Genomic DNA, 20,085 nt, shown 5'->3' on the forward strand with positions numbered 1-20,085 from the left:
AAAATCTTTCCAAAATCCTAATTATGGCTTGGAGGATCCAATTTTTTCATTGGTATCAAATATTCTGTTGTTTCCTTGAAGGAAGAGGCTCACTTTGTCCATTTTTAAGAAAATGCCTGAGAAACTCCTTAAACTTCATTAACATAGTTTGTCATTCTTACAAGTAAAAATGGTGTTCCACAAAAAAAAAAGTGACTACCTCAGCTAACAACCCAATCATAAAAGTGTTTTTTTGAGTCATGATAGTATTTCAGTATGTAGCAGAAGTGCTTTATGAATAATTCCCATTTTACCACACAGATTATAAAGATATATAGTCAAACGTTGAGCTTAATAACACTGATAATGCTTACTGCTTCAACAAAGATATTCTTTTTTTTTTAATTTTACTTATTTAACAGAGTGAGAGAGGTCACAGGTAGGCAGAGAGGCAGGCAGAGAGAGGGGGAAACAGGCTCCTCACTGAGCAGAGAGCCCAATACAGGGCTCGATCCCAGGACCCTGAGGTCATGACCTGAGCCGAAGGCAGAGGCTTAACCCACTGAGCCACCCAGGTGCCTCTCAACAAAGATATTCTTAAATGAAAATATTTTTTTCCCCTGCAATTATCTGGCAATGAAGAAGACACTGGCTACACTGTTGACTGCACAGTTTGGTGCCTTGATTCATTCCAAGGTGCCAGCAGTTTTACCCATCGTTTCTTTTGCATCCCTGAGCCAACGTCAATACACTAAAAAGGGAACAAAAATCTTAGGATTATAAAAAGAATAGTTTTGACCTCCTGAAAATATCTTTGGAACCCTTAGAGGTCCACACTAAAAAGGGCAAAAAACATCTTAGGATTATAAACAGAATAGGTCTGACCTCCTGAAAATATCTTTGGAACCCTCAGATGCCCACAGGACCCCACTTTGAGAACCAATGGAAACATTCTGAACAAAACCATCAACAGTCCATTAAAGTAAGAGAAGTAGTCAGGACGAAGCCAATGATGATGGGGTTATAACTACGTGAATACAGCTATCATACCTTAAGCTGAACTGACTTATTAATTCCTTCCAAGTCCTAGTTTAATCTCTGCCTTATAGGAACCTTCTGATAATCATGGTAAAGCTTGAACAACTCTCAAGTTCAACCTTTCCAGAACTCTGATCCACGCCTGACCTCCGAGAAAATGGCGGCCTTCTCGGGTGAATATCTATCTTTAGGTTTAAAAACAAGGAACCTAAGGGAAGCTTTGCAAACACAGACCATCCCAAAAGACGACACAACTCTGAGGAGGGTGAGATTATACCACCTAGAGGATTGTTTTCTTCTAAGGTAGAATAAAGAGAAACCACAAGACGCCTCCCAGACAGCTGGGTGGCCTAGAAGGATTCTGGACCACCACCCCACAGGCGGAGCTGTGCGTGGGTCTGCCACATCCTCTCCAGGAGATCACTGCACCATCAGTGTCTCCACGCTGGATTCACCATTTGCACAGTGAGCATCACATCAGCCTCAGAAATTTGGTGTGGGGAGCAAACGATGTAAGATATGGGATAGCATGAACACTGGTCACCAATTTGAGGGTAAGAGGCCATCCTGCTTTCAGAAAGAAAATAAAATAAGGGCTAATGCTGCTATTTGTCAAATTATGGCCTAGCCCCATATCTGGTCCTCAGAAGGTGTTCAGTAAATGAGCTGGCTGTGATTCAGAAGGGGGCAGGCAAATTATGACATTGGACAATTCGTCTCGATCCCTTAGAAAGATCGGTTCTTTCATTTCTAGTTTTCCTTCTTCTCTCCCTCCCCCAACACCTCTTTCTTGCTCTCCTGCCCTGTCCTCAACCTGGCATTCATTTCTAGTGGTAGCACAGAACTACTTAGACCAAAACTGAGGTGGTCACTCATTTCTCAGGCTGAATACACCGAAGGAGTGAAAACTGTTACAAAAGCTAAATCGAAAGCAAATTAAATCGACAAGCTGTCACCTGGCTTGAAATGAGAAAGGAACCCTGAAAATTAACTTTTTTTTAAAAGAATTTATTTATTTGACAGAGAGAGAGAGAGAGATTACAAGTAGGCATAGAGGCAGACAGAGAGAGAGGGGGGGAAGCAGGCTCCCTGCTGAGCAGAGAGCCTGATGCGGGACTTGATTCCAGAACCCTGAGATCATGACCTGAGCCAAAGACAGAGGCTTAACTCACTGAGCCTCCCAGGTGCCCCGAAAAATAACTTTTTTTTTTTTTGAAAATTAACTTTCATCAGAGACAAACTTTTTCCCTTTAAAAATGAAATAACACTGTGCGTATGAGATCCAGTGAGAAACTGGGGGTTGCAGTTTTCAAACGGTAACACGTTTCACCTGCTTTGGTGCATGTGGTCACATTGATTTAGCAGAGAACTTCATTATTTATAAACCAAGGGTTTGACACAGGAAATCTGAGCTAAAAACTGAGGCAATGGTACAAAAAAAAAAAAAAAAAAAAAAAAAAATTAGACTCTTACTCCACAGGGCAATGCACTGCTTTGGCAGAAAGAATATGCAGATACCAAAACTCAAGTGCACCTTCCATGTTCTCTCCAGGAATCAGTTCCAAGTAAAGTAGTAAGTGTTAAAGAAGGGGGCAATTCAAAGTTTTAGCCAAGTTTTCTTCTTCTGTTTTTTTTTTTTTTAAAGATATTTATTTGAGAGAAAGATCATGGGGGGTAGCGGCAGGAGGTGGTGGGTGGTGGGGGAAGGGGAGAGGGGCAAGTAGACTCTACACTGAGTGTGGAGCCCCTCGTAGTGCTCGATCTCACAACCTGAGTTCAGCACCTAAGATCGAAGCAAGAGTCAGATGCTCAACCGACTGAGCCACCTTGGCTCCCCTTTAGCAAAGTTTTCTAGGCTAGCATCAAATCCACCAACAACGGGGGTTTTGTCAGGTTGTATTTTTGTTTGCTTTTTTAAGAAGTTACACCCATCCCCCACCAAAACAAAACTGGTACAGAATACCTTCAAGCATGCTTGGGGAATGCCAGGGGAAAAGCATGGCCACTCAGAACTTCTTCTATCTTCATAAAGATACTTCTACCATTAATTCTTTCGATTTACTTTATTCTTTTAGGAAACGATCTTAAAACTAAACTTCGCAAGTACAAAATGTTATGTAATGGTTAGTAGGAGATGATTTACTTGTCATTCATTTTAAGTGAGAACTTTGCAGTGGAATGGAGGGCTTTATCTTACTCATCTCTTCCTACCTGCCGTTTTTGACTCATGCCTTAATATTGATTTAGAACTTAAAAAAAAAAAAAAGTATGAAGTACCTTAGTCATTTAAAATCTTTAACTTGCCACCTCACAATACACAAAAATTGGGAACTAATGATAAAACATATACAGACCAAAAAAAAAAAAAAAAAAAAAAAAAGAGCCAACAGCAGCTTTAATTTATAAATGAGAATAGGCAATTATGTATTCAAAATTAAAGCATCATTTTAATGTTAATAGAGGCAACCCAGATTCTGTTTTTTGTCCAAGAAATAGATAATTTTTTAATGTGTAGTTTTCCCTTCATTTTTTAATTTCTTATAAATACAATTTCAAACACAAGCAGAAATAGAAGAGTATAATTAACTCACATGTAAATAACACCCAGCTTCATCAATCAACTCATGGTTAATCTGATTTTATCTGTACCCCATTCCCTCCTCCTACCTCTTGATTATTCTAAAGTATACCTCAACTCTCAAATAATTTCACCAGTAAATATTTCAAGTATCTCTAATAGATGCTCTTCGTTTAAACAATAACAATATCATAACCATACATAAATAACATCAATAATTCCTTAATATCAGCATGTGTCAAGTCATTATGCCTATTTCCTTGGTGTCTCTTGAGAGTTATTTATTGTTTGGACAATTTGTCTTGGAACGGGGATAAAATATGGTCCATATACTGAAAGTGGTTAATGTCTCTCTTGTTATTTTGGTTTTCTCTCCCTCTCTTTTCTTTCTTCTAATTTTTGGTTGAAAAAAACCAAGTCTCTCCCACAATGTCATATTTTTTTTTAGAGATAGAAAGAGAAATGGCAGGAGGAGGGGCAGAGGGAGAAGGAGAGAGGAAATCTTAAATAGACTCCACACTCAGCACAGAGCCCAGTGTGGGGCTGGATCTCATGACCCTGAGATCATGACCTGAGCAGAAATCCAGAGTGGGACACTCAACCGAATGGGCCATCTAAGTACCTCTCCCACGGTGTCATTTAAAATGTTATTCCCTGTGCCCAGTATTTCCTCTAACCTGGCGGTTAGATCTAGAAGCCTAAACAGATTCAGGCTCGATTTTTTTTTTTTAAGACTTTATTTATTTATTTGACAGACAAAGATCACAAGCAGAGAGGGAGAGGAAGGGAAGCAGGCTCCCTGCTGAGCGGAGAACCCAATGCGGGGCTCGATCCCAGGACCGTGGGATCATGACCTGAGCCAAAGACAGCGGCTTTAACCCACTGAGCCGCTACTCAGGTGGCCCTCAGGCTCGATTTTTTAAGCATACCTCCCAGATGGTGTGGTGTGCTTCCAGTAGGAGGCACGAAATGTCTGCTTTTCTTTCTGGGGACCAGCCACTGAAGTTTGAAGTACCCTGAATCCAGGCAAACTTTACTTAAGCAAACTCAATCTTCAGATCTGACACTGTATTTCTTAACAATGCATCAACATTTTTTTTTATTTGTTTTCACATGAGCTATCACTGCTTATTTTCTTTCTGTTACTTCTTTTTCCAAGTGGAGCAGTTACAAATTCATATTCATGCATTTTCATTAATTTCCTTTATTTCACTTTTTTTTTCTTTTCATCACTCCACTCTTCCAGGTAAAAACTGGTCCAGTATAGTGACAATCATAAACATGGCCAGAACCTGCCACTCTGCCAGCATCAGTAGCTGCTTTAAAATCTAGGGCTGGGCGCCTGGGTGGCTCAGTGGGTTAAGCCGCTGCCTTCAGCTCAGGTCATGATCTCAGGGTCCTGGGATCGAGTCCCGCATCGGGCTCTCTGCTCAGCAGGGAGCCTGCTTCCCTCTCTCTCTCTCTGCCTGCCTCTCCATCTACTTGTGATTTCTCTCTGTCAAATAAATAAATAAAATCTTAAAAAAAAAAAATCTAGGGCTGTTTTGTCACCATGATAAATTTCACCTTGATTAGGTAGCAGATCCAGAAAGGCTTAGCCAGAATGAGGTAAAGAGTGACATGAGACAGCTTTTTCAAAACAACAGATCCCTTCATCTGTGTCTACTTCAGCAGCAATGCTGAGGGGAATTCTGCATCTGATCAAGAGTCAACATCCCCTTTCTTAAGATGAACAATGGTGATGGGTTTTTGATCTAGCTGATAATGTTCTGCCACGGGCACTGAAAGAGATTCACAGTAAGAGTTTTTCTTGTTCCATCTTAATTCAGTAAAGAGAGTCCTCAGTGTAGGTTTTCTGAGCAGATTCATCTGTTGTTCTTACCCCAGCATTAAGAATAAGTCTGCTCATGATCTCAAGGTCCTGGGATTGAGCCCCACATCAGGCTCTCTGCTCAGCAGGGAGCCTGCTTCCTCCTCTCTCTCTCTGCCTGCCTCTCTGCCTACTTGTGATCTCTCTCCATCCAATAAATAAATAAAATCTTTAAAAAAAAAAAAAAAAAGAAGCCTGCACCCAACCCATGGTACCAAACTTTGAAGCTGCTACAGTTAACACTAATTCGCATGTTACTTTTCAAAGACTTTTTTGTTCTGTTCTAAATGCAAACTTCATTATCAAACATTTTGATGCCAATTTGAAAGACATTATTATATCATCCGATGAAACAGTCTCTTGCATGTAGTAAGCACTCAAATATTACTGAGTAATGACTATACAAACAAAATGGGTGCTCATTAAGCTTCAATAGAGCTTGAGTGAGTTTGACAGATTATAATCTATGAGCCAGAGACCTTACGTGCTGTGTTCCACAGAGTTTTGCAGTTTGTCAGCCTTGGCTTGGGGCTCTAAATCTTCTCACTGGGCTCCTTTATCTATGGATCTGTCTCTCATGGACACCTTGAGCTACATCTTGGGACCGGATCTCTTGCCAGACTTTAGACTCTTGCTTCTAGTTCCTCCTAGACATCTCCACTTGGGTTTCCAATAGGCATTTCAAACTCCACCTATTCAAAGCTAAATTAATCACCTTGCATCCCTGTATTTCTACCCTGGTGAATGACTCCACAACATCTGAGACTCACCCTTATTCATGTCCTAATGTCCACTAAGTTGCCAGCTCCTGCTGGTTATGCTTCCTATCCATGCCTTATGGCTGTCCCTCTCTCTATATCCATCCCCATGGATTCCAACCGAACCCAGGCTCCACTGCTCTCTCTCTTAGACAACTTTAACAGTCTCTTAATAGCGTTCCACACCCTTGTCTCCTCTTATGCTCAAACACCCCCCACCCCCAGCTCCTTGAACCCACTGCCACCAAATCAGATCTTATTTCTCTCGACTTAGAACCCTTCATGGGCAACCTCATCCTCTCCTAACCTAGAAGTAATGTGACCATGTCATTTATCTTTAACCCAGGACACTTTCAGAGTGAAAGGTGGCACTGTTCTCTGTTACACAGGTACAGCAGTCAAAACGGAGACCGTCCCAGGCAAACCTTCACAGAAGACCCTCCCACAGCTCTGACCACACCTCCCCCTTGCTCCTCAACCTCCAAAACCAACCCCCTACTTTCAGCTGCTGGAACCTGTCACTGCTCTCTCACCTCTGTGTGTCTGTACAAACCCTCCTAAACTATCCGCCCTGGTTGGCACATTTCCATTTATCACTGAAACTCCCCTGAGAAGCTTTCTCTAAAACCTTTCGGCTGATCTGATTACAAACTCCCGCGTGCCAACACCGTGCCTTGGACTCGTTCCCATGCCCCGCACACATGGGGGCTGTATCTGCCCCCCACCCCCACTGCTCCTGTGAGTTCCCTCCGGAGAGTATCTAAGTCTTGTCCATTGTTATCTCCCCAGCATCTACGTCGAATCACAGGTCTGTACCTGGCAGGTATGTCCCATGTCATTTCTCAGTCATGCTTTATGTTTAATAAAATCTGTTTGCCTTAGCTGCTATTTTAGCATAACTAATGAAAGATACAAAAAGGAGAGGAAGAAATGAGAAGTAGTCAGTAGCTCCTAATACCCGCCCTGTATATCACAGATCACTGCCACATTTGAGCACTTTCATTTTTAAGGAGAGCTTTGGAATTACAGAATCTGAGCTAGCAGCAGAATTCCTATAGGAAGCCATGAAAAGAAAACAGGCATGGAGCTAAGCCAGCAGCACATCTGTCATTGTTCACCAAATTCTTGAAACTTCTAGTATAAAATAAATCCAATGTCAAAATAAAACAAACCCACTGAGTATTCATGGGGTCCCAGGCAGGGGCAGGGAGAATGACAGGAATCTTGCTACCATGACAAGAGGAACATGGAGATGGGAATCCCACTAGCATACTTTTACACAGCACCCTACAAATCTGGGTGGCAGAGCACCACACATTTTCACATCTGGCCTTCAAAACCACAGCCTCCGATGAACCCTGAGGCTAAAGCAACATTTCTGGAACTTTGGCCATCCCTCTGGGATCCCAGGCCAGTGCTCCTTTTGCAGCCCGAGAGCTCTGGGCCTGTATGACTTCACAGTGCTTTCTTATGTAAAGCCCTTCAGCTTCCAAGATAAGGAGGAGAGCTCCACGCGTTCCATGAGCCAACCTGTCATTTTATGGCTGGGGGTCACCCAGAGTGGCTGCCAGGAGCGAAGCCAAGCCAGGGACATTCTCACAATGCTAGGTCCCAGATGCGGCTGCAGCTGTAGCAGGTACAAGGTAGGGCTGCATTCCCTCGTGTCACACACACACACACACACACACACACACACACACAGGCAGCTCTCACGTCCTCTGCGTTTGACAAGGGAGCTGTGGTCTAAAGCGGCAGCAGCGTGCAAGCTCATACTGAGCCCCAGCCTCAGAGCCAGACTGACAAGACAGTGCTCCCACAGACAGAACAGATCCGAGGTTCTAAAATATATCCCACCCCTAGATGCTATGGCTTCTGAAATGTCAACACTAAAAATCTCCTTCTCATGGATAAAACATCAGTTTTAGCAGCTTTTAAAATATGCAGGAACACCTCCGAGGGGTAGAACACTAACATATTATTGGTCGCTATTACTCTGGGGTGAATTAGTCCGTGAATTCACTGTCTTCCTTGTGAGCAACTGTTTCTAGAGAGAAGAGATCACTGGGTATCTTACTGGAACTAAGAGACAGTTAAAGGCAGGGAGCAAGAAGGACTAATGTAAAGAGGAGGGAGGAGGTAGGAGTACCAGAGAGGAACTCAGCCAGCCATACAAGTTTACCCAGGGTCCGCTCTAAAAAGAACAGCATTGCAATGACCTGGTAAGAACTCCCCCCTAGTAATTAATATTTGGCATTGCTTTCTTATCACTTAACGCTAATCAATTAATGTAATGACAACATCCACAAGGATTCCAGTCCCAGTGTTCTAGTGTTTCTAGTGTTACAAGTAAGGAAGCCAGAATCTGGATACAGTTTAGTCCTTGAGAAGTGACATCACTTTTAAAAAAAGGAAGTCACAGAATGACTATGGAACAATGACACGTGGTCTGCTGTGCGTGGCCTCACTCCATCAGTCCTGTGTGACTTAGTGCAGAAAGGCAGTTCAGCACACTGAGAATCTCACCCACTCCTTGCTCTGTCTCTTCTCTCATGGAGGGGTTTGCCTCTACTGTGGTTTTGCCCATGCTATGAGAATGTTCTAGCAACAGTGTTCTGTAACATTATATTTTATTTGAGCTATCAGTAGCCTCCTCTTTCTCAATCTTCTATGTACAAGATACCAGGCAAAACAAAAATGTCTTTGAGCTGACCAAACCATCATCTAGAGAGCTTTTTCAGGTTCAAGTATCCCACAGATATGCTAATTTCAATATCAGAGCAAAAAGATATGATGCAAAAATTGGGGCCCGATGGAAAAATTAAACATTAACATTAAAACAGTTCTCCCACATGAACAGCAGTCAGCAAAGAGAAGAGAAAACCAATTTCCAAAAGTGTCACCAATGTGCAAAACGCCAACACCAAAGGGATAAACCCTTAAGCCACGGTTTAAAAGTCTTCACAGGATTTTAGTGGTAGAGTGGCTTTTAATAACTAACCCTCCCACCACAAACAATTAAAACCTCTAGAAATATATTTTAAAACACTTAGTTGAAAACACTGGAGAGCATCCAAAAGAGGACAGAAATTGGAGGGAATCTGACATTCGAAAGAAGGAAAATGCACTGGTCAAGATCCATATTTATAGGCCATCTCCCAGGGTTATTCCCCAGGCTGCATAGGTCGAGTGAAAAGAATTCAAGCAGAAAACTACAGTTTTACTGGCTTGAAGAGTGAAATGACAAGATTCAGGACTAACAGATGGCTGGAAATTGTGCAGAGGAATCCTGGAAAAGATATGGCCACAAAGAGAAGAATCCCCAAATCTATAAACTCCTCCAACCTGTGCATACTCAAGGGAGACTCAGAGAAGTCCACTAAAAGCAGTAACTAGAAGGCTGAGAGAAAGGAGGTGAGATGTCTGTTCTCTCTCCACTGCAGGAGAGAGAGTTTGGAGGCCAAGTTCCACAAAGTTAAAAGGACTTAAAACGCCTAAGGCTTTCCACTGAAACCCCAACTTGGTTAGACCTTGTGAGTGAACAGTGTGTCTCGGGACTATGGAATCCGTCCAAGAACTAAAGGGGAAAAGTTAAAAAAAAAATTCCACTCTCAAAAGCCTTCACAATTTTCAGGTGATAGCCAGTAATTTAGCTGCCTGCTGGGGAAAAAAAAAAGAACAAAGGAGAAAAACCACATGCTCGCATCAATGATAAAGAAAAAGGCCTTGCCAAAATTTAACAGTCACTCTTGATTTAAAAAGAAAGAAAAAAGAAAGAGAAAGAAAGAAAAAAAAAAGAAAAACCAAACCTATCAGAAAACCAGGACTTGACAGAATTTCCTTGATTGTGATGAAAAGTATATATACAAAGTGCACATAACTAACATCATACTTACAAGGAAAGACTAAATTCCTTCCTCCTAAAACTAGTTATGAGACAAGGAGGTCTGTCCTCAATGCCTCTGGGCACAATAAAGCAGGAAAAGGAAATAAAAGTCATAAACATTAGAAAAGAAAAAGAAAATTGTCTTATTCATAGATAACATGATTATTTACAGAGAAAATCCCAAGATAGGTACAAAAAAAAAGAGAGAGAGAAAGAGAAACCTACTAGAACTAGTAAGTGAAATTTTTTAAGGTCATAGATTGCAAAGTCAAGCAAAAAAATCATCTCTATATACTGTTACCAATTTCCAAAATAAAAATTTTTAAATACCATGTATAACAGCATCAAGAGCTTAAAATACCTAGAAATATATTTTTTAAAATATGTGCAAGATCTCTATATTGAAAATTAATATAGAATTTCTAATATTGATATGGCTGAGAGACATTAGAGACCATCAGCAAATGGAGGAATATACCCAGTTTATGGACTTGACAATGTGCACAACTGTTAAGATGTCAGCTCTCCTCAAATTGATGGATAGATTTAATACAACTTTAATTCAAAATTTAGTACGCTTTTCTGTGGAAATTGATAAGCTGATTCTAAAATTGACATCAGAATTTAAAATACTGAGGATAGCTAAAATAGCCTCCAAACAAACGAACAAAACGCATTTGGAGGACTCGCACTATTTAGCCTTAAGACTTAATACAAAGCAACAGCAATGAAGATGGCATGGTATTGGTGTAATGATAGACCAGTAGATCAATAGAACAAAACAGTTTATAAATAGATCCACAGTAGGGTCAATGATTGGTGACAAAGTTGCCAAGAAAAAAGAAAGTCTTCGAGAAATGGCAGGGAGAAGGAGAATTGGATTGTGGTACAGGGGAAAGAAATCCCAACCCCTCCACACACAAATATTAATTTAAGAAGGAACAAAGACCTAAATATAACACAGACCTAAACATAAAATCCTGTAATCTTCTAAGAGAAAACAGGACAATATTATTGTGACTCTATGACAGATTTCTTACAGAGGATACAAAATGTATAAGCTATGAAAGAGGAGATTGATAAACAGGACTTCAGAGAAATTTAAAACTTCTGCTCAAAGACACCATAAGGAAAGTGAAAAGGCAAGCCACACACGAGGAGAATGTATTCACAATACCAATTTCTGACAAAGAATGCTTCTCTAGAAAACAGACAACTATAAATCATTAACAGAAAGACAAACCAAATTTCAGAAAACAAAAAGACTTTAGCTGGTACTTGGGAAGAAAAGAACCACATGCAAAAGTACTCAACATCAGGGAAATGCAAATAAAAACCACAAGATACTGTTTTATACCCACTAGACTGTCTAATGTTAAAGAGAATGACTATACCAAGTGTTGGTGAGGAAATGGAATAATCGGAATGCTCATACACTCCTGGTGGGAGTATAAAAATATAAGCACATTAGAAAAACATTTGAGAGTTTCTTATGAAGTTGAACATATATTTCCTTTATTATCCAGCAACTCCAGGACTCTGTATATCTACCAAAGAGGAGAGAAAGGGCACATCGACAGAAATGTATGAACGACCATGCATATAACAGCATTATTCCTAATGACTCCAAACATCCATCAGGAAGAGAATGGGTAGGTCATGGAATGGGACACTAACACACACAAGGACGTGGGTGGGTCCCACAGAAATTATGCTGAGTGCAAGAAATCAGACACAAGAGAGAACATACTATGTAGTTCCATTTACGTGAGCTTCTGGCATAGAGCAAACTAATCTATGGTGAAAAAAAAATAAAACATCCCAATTATTGCCTCTGGCAGCAAGAGACTGACTGGGAAAGGACACAAGGGAACTCTCAGAGTGGTGGAAATGTTCTTTACCTTGGATCATGGTGCTGGGGATGCGGCTGCATGCATCTGCTAAAACTCAAATTCCTCCCTTCCAATCTGCTCATTTCACTGTATATATATTTTACCTCAATTAAAAAAAAAAAATTAGGGAGTGGGAGGTGGGGGTGGCACCAGAGAGAGAGGACTAGAATCCCTTACAGGGCAGAAGGAGATAAAGATTGTAAGAAAGAGACTATGATCCTTAATTTTTTAACACATTCAGGGCAAAGTGAAAAGTTGGCTCCCAAACCAAAAATCTTTAATACAATTTGACAGACATGAACAAGAAGAGGCAAGAACCCATTCAGCTAAGATGTTGATGAAGAAAAGAAAATTCAGTGAGTACGTCAAACAAATCATGAGATCGCCAGATATGGTAAATATACGTAATCTGGCAATCCAAACCAACAGATCATTACAAACAAAATACGAGCCAACCCAACATAAAACCATTTTTAAAGTATCATTTACAAAATGCTCTTTTTATAAACTTCCAGGTCAGAAACTCCTACTGACAGCGACTAGGATTACATTTTTACCAGAAACCACCCCAAACTCGTCCTTACCTTCAGTGAAGCTCCCCGTTAGGGTTATTACCACAAACACCTTCCCTTCTGGCTCCAGATCCACCTAGAAGGAGAAAAGAATCATGTGTTATATTCTAACTTTGAAGTCCTTTTTGTGGGGCCTCAAATAATTCTTTACAAAGAGGCCTATATGTGCAAAATCACAGTATTGATCAGACTTAAGAATTTCATTCAACAGCAGACAGGTAAGAAACGCATGAAACCACACGAAACTGTAAAGGCGGAAAAGCAAATCGAAGGGAAATCATTCTTCCAATGTTTCCGCGTGTCTTGAATTTTAATCTCTTTCATTTTGGCTCTTCGTGATATTATTGAGAAGTACCTGTAAGCTTGGACATTGTTTCTGAAATAACCCTATCTTATGTCAGAGCAACATTTTATTAAACTACATGGCAGGAAGGGGTTCCTGGGTGGCTCAGTCGGTTAAGCATCAGACTCTTGATTTCAGCTCAGGTCATGCTCTCAGGGTTGTGGGATTCAGCCCATTGGGCTCCACACTCAGCAGGAAATCTGCTTGAGATTCTCTCTCTCTCTCTTTCTTTCCTGCTGCCCCTCCCCCGTTCTCTCTCTCTCTCTCAAATAAGTAAATCTTAAAAAAAATAAATAAATAAAATAACCACGTGACAGATGTATGAAATAGAGAAACAAGGCAACATAAGAGGTAACGAACAAATGTGGCACAGTCAACTGCAACCTTTCCTTTCAGGAAGTGAAAAGTATGAGAAGAGTACAGTCTCCATCTCTACCATTTTCACTTGAGTGTAATTAATCTTCAGCAAGCACAGGGAAGGCAATTCAGGAGCTCTGCACCCATGACTCTTGCCTGTTCATCCCTTAAAGCTCTCATCTATGCACTCAGATAGGGATACATCCACTCTGCCAACTCAGCAGCTTGCCGTCTCTGGGCTCCGTCCTGTCCCGGTGCAACATGCCATTCTGGATTCAGGCAGCACCTGCTCTGATCTCACTAGCCCAGGCACACAGGCTCTGCCCTCTTCATGTTGGGTGCTAAGCTCGAACTATCCAAGAACACCTCTAAGCCTTGGATTGTGAGGTTCTTTTGGACCCAAATACATCAATTTACAATTGTCAAAATCTTGTTGGATTCAGCCTATGGCTCCATTTCTTTCCTCAAAGAGAGAGACAGATCCAGAGGAGCTGAGTACAGATACAACTGGTCATTTTAGGTAGAATATTACACTAAAGAAGTTGCAAATCACAACTGTGCTCAAACTAAATGAGGACACGGCCTGACTGCGGCATCTGGTTCTAGACTCTGAGAAAGGTCCTTAACCACCCCAAGCTTCACGCTTCTTATCCAAAAGTCTGTGACGTCACCATTCAGCATTTCTGGCCTGGCTTCCATCAAATGAGCTCAAAGAGCCTTGACAATACTCTTTACTGTTTTGACTGTACCCCTAGGTGACAAAGACTGGGGGAAAAATGCATTGACTTTCCCCTAACTTACCACCACATATTTTTAATGCCACACCCTGATTACAGACTTTTTCAAAATAAAAGATGCTTGCCTTGTTCTGACTCAGAAAGCTTTACCTGTACAATAGCCTATTCTTATAAGCCCCCCATCCCTCGCACAAAATCTGCTTCCAAGGCGTTACCACACTGTCGATCACCCAGCGTTCAAATTGGCTACTTACATCACCATGACCACTAAGTTAACAATATCCCCTAAACTGTCTGAATACCCCTTGTGAACCTTTACGGAACAGTTCTGAAAATAGAGCTCTCTGGAGAGATGACTAAACAGGATGTCAGTCTCTAATTGTCTCCACTCGCTGCCTTGACTTGTTTCAAGTCAAAAATATGTTATTTTTAAAAAGCCACTCCCTCATCTTCAATATAAAGGCCTGGCGGAGAGCACATCAGGCACACGCATTCATCCTCACAACACAAGCGGCTGCTGGCACAGAAGGAGCCACTACCAGCCTCCAGACAAACAGACAACCCCGTCCCACCTCGGAGATGCCCTGGCCCAGGGCCAGCCTGGAAACTCCCTCCAAAAGCAGGCCACGCCCTCACCCTGCCCCTGCCCCACACGTGGCCAGAGCTGCTCTGACACCAGAGATCCCACTAGCAGAATCCAGAGCTCCCTTAAGCAGAACAGGTTTGCCTTCTCAGGCTTGACCAGTGCCACCATCATCATGGACAAGCCAGACTCAAACACCAGCTTCAAGCCTACACCACCTACACCCCTGACCTTCGAAGACGGTTTTACAAACGGCGGGTTTGACATTAGTGTGACATGAAATCAAATAGAGTTGGGTTGCACACAACCGGGATTCTGGAAGAGCAAACACATATGTGTCACGTTGTAAGGAAAAGTGTTATGTCATGAAACTTCTGCTTGTGTTTTCATATGCATTTTGAGGGTGTACTGGTGTAGAAATGCATTCCTGTGTTGCAGACAAACAGTTTGGAAAATGGCCTTCCAGATCCCCTTTTCCATTTACTCAGTGCTGATGGGCTGCCAATATCTATTCGTAGTGACTGCTTAGACCCCCTCCCCACGACTGCGTGCCAGCCAACTTGCTACCTCTGCAGTGGGCCTCATTCATTCCTCCATTGCATAGAAAGATCTCTCTCTAAAAGTGGAAGTATAGCAACCAGTAATTTCCATGCACTGATCCTAGTCTCTCCCCTACTGGTAGATGTTTTCTCTCCAGCTAGAACATCCATTCTAGCCTCCAGGAATTGCACTTTGGCTCTTATTCCAGAACTACCCTTCCCTTGTAGGTAGTCCCAATGATTCAGCTGGGATTCTGCCCTCAGCTCCATGAGCCACATGACCCAGGTCTTGTCAATCAGAGCACTGAATTCCTCCAGCCACGATGACTGGTCTAGAGAGGACACATGGCCTCTACACGGTCAGCTGTGTAATCATAGCTCTCTTCCCCCCAGTCACTGGCTTGGGTTTGGGCACAAAAACCAAGAGGGTCCAATTAGGAATCCTGGACCTACAAGACAGAGACAAGATCTCACATCTGCTGAATTTTGATCTAGAAGGACATAAACTTGGGAGTATCCAGCTCCCTTCCTGCCGGGCTGGAGAAGGAAGCCAGGTAAGAAGAGAAAGCAGAGAGACAGAAAGAGACCAGATCTTGATATCACTTAAACCCTGAGATCAAGCCTTGCTTGATTCTTCTGGACTTTTGAGTTATTAGAGCCTATAAATTCCTTTCGGTTTGGCCAGTTTGAGTAGGGTGTTCTACCATTAACATCCAAAGACTTATCCAAATTGGCAGCCAAAGAGAATACGTCAAATATATAAAAACAGTTACACCTCCCTCTATACTTTCTAACATCTATGCTACCACATACACCCTGACCCTCTGCCTCCCTCTGGCACTGAAGCAGCCCATGCAACCCTTGGCAAGTGCCATTGTCAAATCCAAAGCACATCTGTTTTTATTTCCACTGCTCTCTGCAGCTCTGATCCTCGACAGCTTCCTTGTTCATGAATTTCTTTGCTTCCAGGACACTCTCTACCCTGGTCTTCCCGCACTCTTCTCTTTCTCTCTCAGGCTTCTTTCCAGCATCTCTCTCTCTTTCTCTCCCCCTCTCCTCTCCCCCCTCCCCCTCCCTCAGGTTGCCTTTAAATCTTGGGAAGTCCTCTTTTTCTTCCATTGTAAGATTCAGCCTTGTGATTTTAGCACCAACTTGAGATTCTCTGGGGTAGGAGTAGGAGAAAGAAACAAACATACGGGAATCCCCGAAAGGGTACAGGTTAAAGATGGGGGACAGTGTTGTATTCATTTCCTAAGTCTCCAGCACAGACCTCCATATGCACCTTTTCTGGAAAGACTCTACCCCCTTGTCCCAATGAGACAAGTCCAGTTCAATATATCAACATGCCCAGAATCCAAATTCTCATTGTATACTCCCTTAATTGAAACCCCACAGTCCTGACTCCACCACGGACCTGGCAGCCTAGGCTCCTACCCACATACATCTAAATCTACCTGACCCCATCAAACCCACTTACTGTGCCTCTCCTAAAGTTGCCTCTTCCTCCCTATTCCTACTGCCCTGCCTCACCTGACCACCTGCAATGGCCTTCTAGCTATTTCCTGTCTCAGACTCACCCTCCCCCACCTGCTGCCAATGACAGGTTTCCAACTCCTTAGCCTGGCACAGCCTGGCCCTGCAGGCTGTGTCCCCACCATGCCAAACACATATACAACCTGTTCCCCAGCCTCTTCAGATCAACAAAACATGTTTACAGTCAGATAGCATACTGGGGCATATAGTCAAAACTGTGAAAAATACACATTACCTGTCTGACACTTATTGCCTAGGGACTGGAGGCAGGTAATCTTTCTGCCTAGAAAACCCTTTCCTCTCTTTAATTGTCAAACTCCTATTTATCAATCAAGATGCCACTCAGATGATGGACATTAAGGAGGGCACGTGATGCAATGAGCATCGACTGGCATATAAGACTGATGAATAACTGACCTCTATGTCTGAAACCAATGACACATTATATGTTAATTAATTGAATTTAAACTAAAAATGGACACATTTAGCATGCTTTCTGTAACAGACACTGAGGGAAGAACTCTAACTCATACTAACTCTTCTCTCATACAGACCACGTCGGTGGGTCAGTAGGGCAACTCCTGGGCCCTGGTCAGTAAGCAATAAACTTTAAAAATGACATTCTAATGCACAAACAGGTAAATGGGAAAAACTCAGAGACAATAAATGGTGCTATAAACACCAGAGGTTCACATGCAAAACAACTTCAACTCTGACATTGTAACCTACAACAAAAATTAACTCAAAATGCATCACAGACCTAAATGAGAAACTTAAAATTTAATAGCTCAAGAAAAATAATAAGGGAAAATTGGGGGCACTGATTTAGTCCGACAAATTTTTCTAGATACAAAACCAAAAGCGCAATCCGTGAAAGAAAACAATAAATTGGACTTCACCAAAATTAAAGTTTCTGCTCTTTGAAAGACACAGTCAAGAGTATGAAAGATGAATCACAGATTAGGAGAAAATAGTTGGAAATCATATATTTGATAAAATACCGGTATCCAGGATAAAGAACTTGCAAAACTCAATAATAAGAAAACAAGCAATCCAACTTTTCAAAAACAGATTTCATCATTTCATGTTTCCCCAAGGATATACAGATGGCAAATAGGTACAAAAAATACAAGCTCAACATCATTACTCATTGGAGAAATGGAAATTAAAACCACAATGCAACAATAACATATACCTGCTAGGATGGCTAAATTGAGAAGTCCAACCATACTGTTTGTACAAATACGGAACAACTGGAATCCTTACACACTGATGGGACTGTAAAATGGTACTACTACTTTGCAAACAGCTGGACATTTTCTTAAAAAGTTGCACGTACGCCTCCCATTTGACCCAGCTATTCCCCTCCGGGTAATTACCCAAGAATCAAGACCTCTTGTGTCCACACAAAGATATGTACACAAATGCTCCCAGGAGCTTTTAAAAAATGTGTAAAGCCACACACTGGAATAGTATTCAACAATAACAAGAATGAACTGTGGATGCACGCAACAGCATGGGAGATACTGAATGAGAGACACCATTGGGTGGTTGGGTGATGCACATTGGGGAGGGTATGTGATACACTAAGTGCTGTGAAGCGTGTAAGACTGATGAATCACTGACCTGTACTCCTGCAGCAAATAATACATTATACATTAATAAAAAATAAATTAATAAATAAATAAAAATTAGAAGAAGAAAAAAGAAACCGAACAGAGTACATTCTGTCTAGAAAAGGCAAACTAATCAGTATGGACAGAAGACTCATCAGAGGTTGCCTGGGAGTGGGAGTAAGGAAAATAGGACAAGCCGTAGAGCGGGATTACCCAAAGGAGAGTGACCAGACAATTAAATGGAGAAAGAATAGTCTTTTTAACTAATGGTGCCAGGACAACTGGATATCCATCTTCTAAGGAATGAAGGCGGCCCCCTACATTTTACCATATGGAAACATGGACTCCAAGTAGATCACAGACCCAACGCAAGAGCTAAAACTATAAAAATCTTACAAGAAAGCACAGGATTAAGTTTTCCTGACCTTGGGTTAGGTGATGGTTTCTTAGGTATGACATCCAAGTATAGGATATGAACAAGTGACAAAATATAAATAAATAAATATTAGAAACAAACCAAAATCAAGGAAGATTCTACACCTCGATGCCCAGATACCCTTTTCCAAGTGCCGCGCCCATCAACTTTCCCCCAGCAAAGCCTCTGCAGGCTTCCCAGTGCCTTCAGAATAAAATTCAAGCTGCTCCACCTAGCTTTCTGGGCCACCTGGGTTCTCCCCACTAATTTACCCAAACCTCTTTTTCAAGCTTCCATCCTTTAAACCTGCTCTTCTGGTCAGGCCTGTCTCCTCACCAGGGCATAGCCATACCTTTGCTCCTTCTGTTGCCTCTGCTTGGAAAATCTCTCTTCACCTATCCATTCATTCAAACCTTTACTGAATTACTCCTAGGGCTGGGATCACCGCCAGGCGCTCAGGATCTCCCAAAGTTGTTCCCTGGGGCTGACGGTGGGATGCGTAACCAAGTGCACCTGACAAGAAAACAATGCAGCCACAGGAGCTGAAGGAAGAAACTTATGCCAGGAAGATCTTGACATGCACACTGATCCCTCCAATCTCAAAATTCCTATCTCGATTACTATCTTAATACTTATTTATGCCCTTGAACAATTAGATAAATTTCATCTACTTATATCCTGTCACTTGCAATAAGTCTGTACGCTCCATCCAGCAGGATCTGACAATTTTATGTTCCCCAAAGGGCCTAGCAGATTTCCTTGAACCAAGTAAACACTCCAAATATCTGTTGATCTGGTCTAATGAGTTGAATTGGAAGTTTCATTTAACCACCTCAATTTCATCACCTATAAAATGGAATAATATTTTGTCTTATAAGAAAAATGTGACAGCGCTTCATAAATAGAAAAGCACTCCAAGATACCAGTAGCCTACGCACTGCACGGGCCCACAGCCTATAAATTATGCTCTGTTCACATGATATACCCACCAGATAAGCAGGAACCCCTCTTTCCTCCCTACACCCCCGAGCCAAGGTTTGCTTTCCCCTTGGCATCACTTGAGCAAGTCACTTACATCCCGACTCCATCTCCTTGGCCATGAAATGAGAGGGTTGTCTAAAAACCTTTCTAGCTCCGAGGTTGCATGATTCTAAACAGGCTTGGATAAAAGCCTGCACACAGGACTCAACGGAAACACTCATTTAATTAACTGGTAATAATTTACAACCATTTCCCTTCACAAAAGGCATTAGAATTGATCATAGACAGGAACCTTCTGCCTACTTAATATTCATCTTGTCCTGGGATAAGCAGAGGGATCTAGCATATTAAAAGGAAAAACAATCCTTTATTTGGGCAAAGGTAGACGTTCACCTAGACTCTCTGGGCCTT

At 41.8% G+C, this 20,085-nt stretch overlaps 1 protein-coding gene across 1 annotated transcript in view; it reads right to left on the minus strand.

Annotated features, from left to right (window-relative positions):
• PRKCH (protein kinase C eta) overlaps positions 1-20,085 on the minus strand; it is a 226,206-nt gene that overhangs the window by 145,457 nt on the left and 60,664 nt on the right. The window contains exon 2 of the mRNA XM_082734940.1: positions 12,583-12,646. Coding sequence (XP_082591066.1) covers positions 12,583-12,646 — 64 coding nt within the window. The remainder of the gene's footprint in view (positions 1-12,582; positions 12,647-20,085) is intronic.

Source organism: Mustela nivalis (assembly GCF_964662115.1).
Source record: "Mustela nivalis genome assembly, chromosome: 6".
NCBI lineage: Eukaryota > Metazoa > Chordata > Mammalia > Carnivora > Mustelidae > Mustela > Mustela nivalis.